This window comes from Pseudochaenichthys georgianus, chromosome 7 (assembly GCF_902827115.2).
Source record: "Pseudochaenichthys georgianus chromosome 7, fPseGeo1.2, whole genome shotgun sequence".
NCBI classification, from domain to species: Eukaryota; Metazoa; Chordata; class Actinopteri; order Perciformes; family Channichthyidae; genus Pseudochaenichthys; species Pseudochaenichthys georgianus.
Window position 1 is genome coordinate 24,760,208 of NC_047509.1, and position 10,810 is coordinate 24,771,017.

The following is a 10,810-nucleotide window of genomic DNA, read 5'->3' on the forward strand; positions in this document are numbered from 1 at the left end:
TTCTCTCTCCATTGACTTCAATGTATAATTTTACGCTTCCGGGGTCCCATGGAGGCTCCCGGAAAGGGAGGGACTTCGCCTCTCTATTTTAAACTCGATGCGCTCTGAAACTACGGGGCGGCCGAGGACAAAAAATACACATGCGTTAATCGCGTTAAAATAATTAGTGGCGTTAATTTTTTTTTGCGTTAACGCGTTATTAACGCGTTAACTTGACAGCCCTACTTTAAACACACAATACAACGTGTTGATATTTTTAGGACTATTAAAACAGCTGTGTATGGGTGCAAGTTAACAGAAATAAAATCATAGTCTTTGTCTTATTATATATATATATATGTGTCTTAAAGCTTATAAAATATAATGTATATGCAAGACATAACGTGTAACAGCAGGCTAAATGAATGACTATGGAAACTTGCACAAATATATTATTGGAGCCTCTTTTTTAACTGATGCCTAAAATAGTTGACAAAAATCTAGTTTTATTCAACCTTAAATAATATCTTCAAAAGAAAATCCTATTCATGTCATGGAACACTGAAATTGCACTGGACCTATGTCAACATCTGGGGGGGAAATGTAGTAGTACACTTGGATTCAGATGTATTAACATACAAATGAATCATATGAAACCATCCTCATAGAAGCGTGACTTTTGTTATATGGAGGTTTAGACGTAACACATGTCCAAGCTACATTAAACCTAATTATAACACTGTTATCAATCAATCAATGTTTATTTATATAGCCCAATATCACAAATGTTACATTTGTCTCAGTGGTCTTCACAGTGTGTACAGAATATCAGTATGACAATACGACACCCTCTGTCCTTAGACCCTCACATCGTACAAGGAAAAACTTCCGTTATATGACTAAATTGTCAAATGAAGCAAGTAACAACACATTAAAACAACTCTGTTTCAATCCTGTTTTGGTCAATAGTTTGTATTTAAAGTATTGTTTATTTGTTTTGTATGTAATTCATTGTTGTAACATTTTATTAATGATACGTCTGGTAATATCAAGTGAAATATCAAATCAACTTTTTCTATGGAGTCATGGCTTTGACTCAGATTGGGATACAGGTGCATTTAAGTTTTAAATACTTCTACTTTTTTTCACTTACATTTGAGAAACATTACATTCGTGTCTTCCCTGTATTTATCTGACTGGGAGTTTTATTTATAGCAGGCCTATAATAATATAGTAAAATGTCACATATAACACATAATGATGAAGATGGGTTTACAGTATATGTGATGCATTTTTTATGTGATGCATGTAACGCTCTGAAATGGGCCGTTATTTTATAAATGTTTCTTTTTTATCTTGCTACAATCAATAGTCGGTAACGTAGCTTGACTTGAGTGACGTTTTGGATACAGTACTTTTCTTTGGAATGGAGTATAGTACATTGTAGCGTTGCTATTTTAGGCTGTGCTACTTCCAGCCCTGCGGATGTGATCTGCTAAATCCGACACAAACATGCGCTGAAATAACGTTATTAAAATCATGCATGCACGCTGTCCGTTAAACGTGAACAAAGTAGGTCACCGTGTTAAAATCCACAGCAACATTAGCACAATATTCCCCTCTGTGTGTGTACTGTACGGAGCTCGCAGCAGCAGCACCCAGAAGTGAACAAAGCGACCCGGAAGCGGTGGTCCGACTGGAGGCAGGCAGAAAGAAGCTTTTATATTATAGCTGTACTCGCAAGACAATATCTGCAATCTGGACACAAGGTAATTGTGCATGTGTTTTTCGTGTATTCACTGCTGTGCATTCATCTCATAACCGATAGCCTCCTAAATGCGTGCATTTTGCACACATCGCAATTGCTGTCCTTTGATTCGTCCAAAAGTTGCAGAATGTAAAAAAAGCAGCCCTAAAAGTGAAATTTGGTTAGGATGGCACAGCGTCTTTCGGGAGGAAGGGCATTGTGCGCCGGTTACATTTTGACCTTAACGCGGTGCTACGGTTGTTTTTAATCGATGTGCTGTTTGGGTCGAGCTGCATCTTTCCCGTTTCCGTACTGTTTTTGCAGGGCATGGTTGTTGTAGGAAGTGTCAGTTTTTTTTAGGAGGTGGGGAGGCCGGGCTATTCAAACCTGCAATTCGCCGTAAACAATCATTCATGCCTTTGACATGATAAACACACCTTTGTGTCCGCCTCGCCTCGCTTATTCCCCCCAACAAACTCCTCGCGATCAGATGTTCACGATCCTACATTTTTGGGGTCTGCAGAATATGGCGTCCCGCCTTATAAAAATAAGGCTGCCATTTTTGTTTCTCTTTTGTCTGGAAATGTTTAAAGAAAACTGTCTGAGAATGTCTGAATCGCACCGGGAGGGTCGAACGGCAAAAAACCCTATTTCAGTCCGAGGGCTGAGATGCTTTCAGGCTGCAGCCATGTCCCAAAAGTCAAACAATGCTAAGTTGTTTCTTTAAAACATTGCGTTTATCTGCACATTTAAAGCGACGTTCACTTATTTTTAGGATTCCTCTCTCTGACAAAAGGAATAGAGGGGCAAAATGTCCACGTTAATCGGCTAGGCTGTGTCACACACACCGCTGTCTCTTTAAGTGACTTCATATTTCTAAGTGGCATTTTGATGTTTGACCTGTGTAAACTTAAAAGGTGAAAGTCTCGCACTGTAGGCCTAACTTACACACCGAGTTATTTACACAAATGTATCATAGCAACTTCCCACACTGTTATAATAAGTTTATAAATGAACATGGCTATATTAGGATTTTCTTTTTAATAAATACACTATCTTTAATGTCAAAACAGTTCCTTAACATCTTTTATAATCTATGAAATTACATTTGTGTCAAAGAAGTGTAAAGAGAGGTGGATTTATTACATTGAGCACTTTTCAAAGTCTCAAGGTCCTCCTCTGGGAATAAAGTTTGATCTTCTTAACTGTTGAGGGAGACTATGAGATGTCATGTCAGTAAAATAAAGAAACATCTAATTAGTGTACATTGAATTAAGACATTTATTTGTAGATTTATTTTCAAACTATAATTTTTTTTATAAAATATGTTAAATTGTCTTATGTTTTCACTTATAAAGTCTTTATTCAATGTATTTTTTACCAAATTATTTGATTTATTTAAGTTCTAAAAGTTCACAAAACCCATAGCTTACATAACAATTACAGCTGTGTGTTACCCACCCCACCCCTGTGACTAAAATACATTTGATTAATTTCAGGATGGCGGAGCCTCGATTTAACAACCCGTATTTCTGGCCGCCACCTCCATCCATGCCTGGCCAGGTAAGTCCATTCACATTTGTAAAAACTACATTTCATTTTCAACTGCAAACTGTTTCCATGTGTGAATGTTTTATCAGCCTTTCAGTGAAACACATTCTTAAAGTAAGGATCTGTCATTGTTTGTTTAACTTGTAGATATAAAAACAATAATTGAGCATGTACTATGGGCTACTGGTCAGTGTTTCCTAACCCCCGGATGTGTTTTTCGGGCTATGAATGACTTTCACACACGGTGGTTGTTCTATTGAGCATGACCCTTTAACCCTTTCAGCTGGATAACATGGTGCTCATTAACAAGATCAAGGAGCAACTGATGGCCGAGAAGATCAGACCCTTGCACCTGCCTCCTACCTCCAGCCCTTCCCAGCAGTCTCTGCTGCTGCAAAGCTCGTCCCCGGATGGCAGCGCTCAGCACATCATGTCACTGCAGAAGCTCCAGCAGGTGCCGGGCCACCACTCGCAGCAGCAGGGCTCCGGACAGCCGGACATCGCTCTGCATGCTCGCCCTACCTCCAGCTCCGGACAAGGTACAGTCTTTACTCTGCTGTTATTAGGACGGTTACTTTCCAATTGTGTTAGAATAAGTAACATAAACTGGCAAGCGTGAAAGTTGTCATGGTCAGATTTTCTGTCTTCTTTATGTTATTCTTGATCATACATTTTTGTTTTAAAAAAAATCGTATGTCCATGTAATGCTGGTTGTATCAAGACAGCATTATATCGTACATCATTTTTGGAATAATTGCTGTTATGTGACTATATTGGCCCAGGTATTAAAAAATGTCAAACCATATGGCCTGTGGTTTATTATTATTTATGAAATAATTTAGCATAAGGACCTCAGATTTTGCGTTGTTGACAATCTCTATTAGACAATTATTGTTCACTTCCCATTGTGTTGTATCTGCAGACCTTTATACAGTGTGTTGATCATGTCTGTCTATATCAAGAAACAATTTACTTTGGACCGATTAAAATGCCTTCACCTGACATCTTCCAGATGGCAATATGGACGACAAGTCAGGGGTGAAGGCCAAAGGATTGTGGGAGGACTGGCACATGAGGCAGCTCACCGAGCAACAGCTCCGGCTCAACCATCGCTCAGGTACTGCAGTCAGGTGGTCTCTGTGGTCTGTTGACAATAGGAAGTAACATCACTATCTGCTGTCGTTCAAATCAAACAGCAGCGTGTTCTGTCATTCTGTGAAACTGTCTCAGTAGACAAGGATACTCACATGTTGCTGGTAAATTACAATAGACTTACCATAAATAAGACGTAAAGTACGTTTACTGAACTAACATTAAGAGTGCATTAGATAGTCAGCATACATAAATGGTGAGATATTTTTGATTGTGTATTTAGTTTGTTAGAATAAAGGTGTGCAAACTCTCAAATAAGACTATTTATTAAATGGTTCCTGAGGTTTGAAGTGGGAAGATAAACACATAGTTTGTATCTCCAGCAGGCTGAGCATTGGCAATACTAAAAAATACAATTAAATACAAAGAATATATACCCATACATTTCAGGAAAACATACCATTAAACGGTATAACCATCAGTGAGTTTATGAGAATTAAAACAACCGAACATATCTCAGAATGAATGAATGGCAGGTGGATGGATATCATGTTACACCGCCATACCAGTGGTTTTGCAAGTTGTAGCACATTTGTTACAAACCATCATGCATTCTTGAATGAAGTATAACTACTGATGCATTAATGTATTCAACAATTAAGAAAATAAGAATGTTGTTATTTGATATATTTATTGCGGTATAGCTGGTGAATTTCAGCAGGGTTCAATAAAGTTTATCATAGCCTATAAAAATACAATCAATTAATTTAGTTTATCTTTTCTATTATTAATCTAAATCTTTAAAGTAACTAAAGCTGTCAAATGCTTCGTGCATCACTGTGGAAACAAATGGAAACCAATAGCTCTTTGGATTAGCTGCACATTAAAAAATTCAAACTGTTGCTTGCTTTCAAATGTCGTTAAAAATGTAGGTGTGATATAAAATGTTTATCTGAACAGCCAAATGTAGTGTGTTGCTAGGTGTTAAAACAGTTGTGGTTTCCATTTCCACAGGCCTGGCTCCATTATCCAGACAAGACAGCCACAGCACCTCCGAGGCTCTGACCCCCACGACCCCTACCTCCAGCAGCCAGAACCGTCTGGGTTGCTCTCCGTCGATCAACATCATCTCAGGGCTGGCTAGCGGTCCTGGCATGGAGCACATGAAGATAGGCGGCCTGGCTTGTCTGTTGGGCCCCCCACCCAAAACACCCCGGGGACGGAAGAAGATCAAAGCTGAAAATGCGACTGGTCCCCTGCTGGTGGTGCCCTACCCCATCCTCGCCGACCAAGGCTGTTTCACCATAGCGCCCAAAGAGGGAAAAATCTACAGGTAGGGCACAGGAAGTTGCTGCTGTTGTCTTTACGGTTTTACTGCATTACAGGGAGGAGGATATTTTTCTTTCAGCACTGGCCTTTTAAAGCAAATCGCCAAATTGAATTGTGGTCGACAATAGACCAATAGACATTTGCTTGAGACAAGTTTAGTCCTAAGTCAAATGTAGGTGATTGGGATGTGCTCCTTTGAGACATCATAACAAAACTATCTTTAACCTGATTGGATGAATGTTTCCCTCAGTGGACTGTAAACTGATCTTGAATATGCTATACTTGCTTACTATGATTGGGACAAAGTGCTAGTTTGGATTTCAATGATGATTCAGAATTGGTCATATTTTGGTTTTATTGTCTAGAAAAGGACTAAAGTGGTTTTGGTGTTGAGACAGCAGTGGTTTAATACATCAAAACATTAATGTTCTTACTCTTTGAACCTCTATTTCTATACGATGTTGACTAAATGAACCTGATCTGATCACGTTTCATGTGTCCTTGTTTCATCCCCAAGATGCAAAATATGCCCGCTCACCTTCCTCACCAAGTCGGATATGCAGATTCACTCCAAGACCCACACGGAGGCTAAACCACACAAGTGTCCCCACTGCTCCAAGACGTTCGCCAACGCCTCCTACCTGTCCCAGCACCTGCGCATCCACCTGGGCATCAAACCGTACCACTGCTCCTACTGCGAGAACTCCTTCCGTCAGCTGTCACACCTGCAGCAGCACACCAGGTCGGTGCTTCTGTGAACACAAAGCAGCAGAGGTCAAGCTAGTGTGAGGGAAAGTAATAGCCGTTTAGCAGCTACCGCTAACTTACTATGCTACACTCAGATACTATTCTACAACAGCATTTTGAAGTGGGTATTTTCTTGTGTTTTCACACTTCTTTTTATTTCTGTGGCTCTGGTTTTCTCTTACTGAGTATGAGATGTTTTAAAGGTCTCCTATCATGCAAAAATTACTTTTGTATGTCTTTTATACATAAATATGTGTCCCCGGTGTGTCAGGTAACTCACAAAGCGACAGAAAATAAAACCCTCTCTCTTTTCCTCCGTACCCAAATCTCTAAGAAACGTCGCTATCAGAAACAATGCGGTACGTGTTTTGGAAGTAATATGGTGTTTGTTTACATTAGCAACCATCGCTAACACTCAGAGCTCACCTGTACAGAAGAGAGTATGTGTAAAAAAGTAGGAAATAAAAAAAGGAACTCACCTTGTAGTAAACAGTTTGGTATTTTGAGCAAAACACATCATAGACATGTTTTTAATATATTTGTATATATCTGAGAAACGTAATATATGCCTAAAAATAGCATGATGGGAGATCTTTAAGTCGTGCCTTGGGATTTATAGAGTCTGTTGTGAAAGTCATTACAAATCTAAAATGTTTCTGCTTCTTCTGCCACAGAATCCACACTGGCGATAGGCCTTATAAATGTGCTCACCCCGGATGTGAAAAGGCTTTTACCCAGCTGTCTAACCTCCAGGTCAGTACATGGTCACACAGTTGATAATACAACAAGTAGAACGATGTTACAATTAACAGATTTTCTCTGTTTCCTCCCAACAGTCTCACCAGAGGCAGCACAATAAAGACAAGCCGTATAAATGTCCTAACTGCTACCGTGCCTACTCAGACTCAGCATCGTTGCAGATCCACTTGTCAGCGCACGCCATCAAAAACGCTAAGGCCTACTGCTGTAGCATGTGTGGCCGGGCATACACCTCAGTGAGTAGACCACAGGTTATGAGTTTGTTGATTTGATGTATGTCAGGGTATTCCAGTTGTGGCCTTCTGTCTAACTCTATATCAACTGAGGAGATGATGGCCTTTGATAACACTCGGCCTGACTTCGCCTGAAACTAGCTGCGTTTCCTGTTTGTCATAGTCAGCACTTCAACTTGTTCTTACTCAAAAAATCCAGCTAAATGCCAACAACGTGCTAGACCTAGCTTCTAAAATGATAAATGTTGCCTGTTTTCATCTTTTAGTAAGTAATATTAGTATCTGTGGGTTTAAAAAAAAAAAAGCTTTTGCTTATGCTCCTTACAGAGAGTGCTTCTCAACCATGTTACATTTATGCAGGACAGGTTTAATTTCAAACAAAACACAATAAAAGCTTATTTCGCCAATTCTAATGTGTTTACTTTAGCTCTCTCCAAGGTAGAAGTGTGCTACAGTTTGGACATCTTGATTTATTTACTGAGTGATGTCTTAGACTATAATATGTCTTAGTTTATGAGGAATTATAAGGGTCAAATGTCATTTACAGATGAAATGTTTGTACAATGCACTGTATCCTTTTTCTCCGGGAGGCTTAAAGACATTTCTATAGGTTTAGAATCCTGATTCTGAGAATCGAAAAGGTTTAAAGTCCAGATTCTGGGAATCAAAAATAGGTTGAAAGCCCTCGATCCTCGTTGTCTAAAAAGAAATTTGTTTAAAATACTAGATTCAGGGAATCTAAAAAAGAAAAGGAAGTTTCTGGGAAATGTAAAAAGGTCTCGGGAGGCTTTGATAGACAGGTTTATTCATGTATTATATATACCTGTGTTATTCATGTTTTATGTGTTTTTTTATTATCTTTGCTTTTTAATGACTGTTTTTAAATGTCATTTTATAACGTGTTTCTGCTGCACTATTTCTTAATGCTCTTAATGTCTTGTATTTTTGTAAAGCACTTTGAAATGCCTTCCGTTGAAAGGTGCTATATAAATAAACTTGCCTTGCCTAAGCAAAAATGTTTATTTTCATTAATGTCATTGACTTAACTTGGCCCATTTGGTGTGTTTTCTTGTGTTTTGTAGGAGACCTACCTTATGAAGCACATGTCCAAACACACGGTGGTGGAGCACCTAGTGAGCCACCAGTCGCCTCAGAGGACCGACTCCACCAACATCCCCATCCGCATCTCCCTCATCTGAGCCCCCCCGCTCGGCAGCAGGTCGGATTCAAAGTCTATGTTAGGCTGGAGCTTATGAGGCCATGCACCCACAGCCATCTACATAAGGCTTACATTAGCATTATGACAGCTGACATAAGCATTCAGTGCTAGATTCAGTAAACAGGCTGCCTCCATGATCCATCTCGACACAGGCTGTCTGTCAAAAATGAGCACAGCGTTATTTTGTGAATGTATAAAAAAAAATACAGCTAGATGTTGTCCGGAGGATCGAGAGGCAAAGAATGTCTTGCGTCAGATTTAATAAGCACTTTCGTAAGCGTCATGTAAACTGCCGGATGCATTGGCCATCAGAAATGTTTTAGTTTTAGGTTCCTTTACTTTTCTTTTTTCCTCTTCCATGAAATGGGTTTCCAAAATGTGCCAGATGATATTTGCCCTTTATAGAGAATTGAGAGAATAGAAAAACATGTTTGCTGGGTGTATTCTGGAGACATCCAAAGATAATCTTAAAGCACTTTTAGGCCTTGTGGTTTTTGCTCAAATTGTATCAATCTTGTTTGGATGGAAAAATGCCAAAGGGCATTACTTGTGGCAGCTAAGAGCACTGACTGTGTATAAAATACAGTCTTTTTTTTTACTTTCTTTGTTTTTTACTCACATATTTGTGCAAGTACACATTTACAGGGTCATCTAAATTTGAGGAAGGCAATCGGTAGATGACAATTATAACATTTAATGATTGTATTAAGAAGTTGCATTATTGACTTGGCGAGGCAAAAAGTAGAGCAACATGGAAGGGAAGAAGGATGAATGTTTTTTTTAAATTCCAAAATCTTTCACTCCATATTCATCTTTACGGCACCTTTATGATCATATAACGTATGATCAAACACTGCTTTTAAATTGTGTTTTCCTCGCGTCCAGTTAACTAGTGCCATATATGAACCTTGTTGAGGTTTTAAGAGAAAGCTATTCTTGTTATAGTGTGTCTGCTTTCTCTACTCCGTTAAGCTTTGACTATTATTTTTGTAGTTTTAAAAAGGTTGAATAAATTGCACATGTACCAGTGCCAGCTCTACTTTTAAACCCTCTTCAGGTGAAATCAAATTTTACTTGAGTGGTCAATTTTAAAACCCAAACATTGGACCAAAATGTGAAGTTATTGTACAGCTACTCTAACCCAGTTACATCCTTTTTTTTTTAAATCTTAAATAAGCTTTACCCATTTGGAATGAACTGCAGTATAAGTCATATTCCATAGGCCTATGTTATGAGTTCATGTGGAGCTGATACTTCTCCTTTTGAGGTTATTTTCTCCTTTAGTATTCTTTTTATTGTACACAGTATTGTTTGCTGTATTTTTACTGTAACTTTAACCTCTGGACGGTACTAATAGAGTACCCTGTATTCGTCAGGGCACTGCAGAAAAAGGTGCTACAGCTAGATGTTACGTCTGACATGGAACTGAGAATAATGTAAAATACATATACAGTATATAGTATGTTTTCAAAAGAATAAAAACGTATTACTCAAGCCACTGGCCTGAAAACAGACATTTACGCCAACAACAGACCCTGCCTCTTCAACTTACTCTCTCTTTTGAGATAATGGGAAAATGTACATGTTGCTGTACTGTAAAACATGTTACTCATTTATAGTACCTATTTTTTAGTTTTCATAAACATGCTCTTGTTTGGGTTTTGTAAAAGTTTATGTATTAACTGTAATTATTTTAGTCTACCCATATGTTATTAATATTCATGTTTTATATCAGTTATTTACATGTAAGCCTTAACTGTTTTATCATCCCATTTCCATTACTCTGTATTGTGTTCTGCAGTATTCAGTCGTGTAAGCATTTTCATTTTTTTCCTTCCGCATGGAGTTCCTGAGCTGTAACCTGTATGATAACTGTTTAACCCATGTTCTCTATGAAAAGATATTGCGTAGATTTATTACACTTTTTCCTGTCTTGCATTGTGGTTTCATATACAGTTTCTAGACAACTAAATATGCACAGCCAAGATTGAGGAGTTAAACTAAGGTTATCAATGTTTAAAAAAGGAAAAAAAGCTTTGTATCTTTACCTTGTTTAATAAACAGACTGTTATAAATTCATCAGATTGGTTGGTTTTTACTAAGATGTGTTTTGAATCTGTGTTTTTAAGAGAGCAGGATGGAATGGAGGGGGAA

The 10,810-nt window shown here is 38.4% G+C and overlaps 1 protein-coding gene across 1 annotated transcript; it reads left to right on the forward strand.

The window, feature by feature from the left end:
* Positions 1-1,417: 1,417 nt before the first annotated feature.
* On the forward strand, positions 1,418-10,735 carry znf362b (zinc finger protein 362b). The gene is given in 11 exon segments (XM_034087889.2): positions 1,418-1,605; positions 1,607-1,712; positions 1,715-1,748; positions 3,226-3,289; positions 3,561-3,816; positions 4,290-4,394; positions 5,384-5,702; positions 6,216-6,440; positions 7,120-7,198; positions 7,282-7,440; positions 8,520-10,735. Coding segments are annotated over 11 exon segments (1,551 nt in total). The 5' UTR covers positions 1,418-1,518; the 3' UTR covers positions 8,637-10,735.
* The last annotated feature ends 75 nt before the right edge of the window (positions 10,736-10,810 follow it).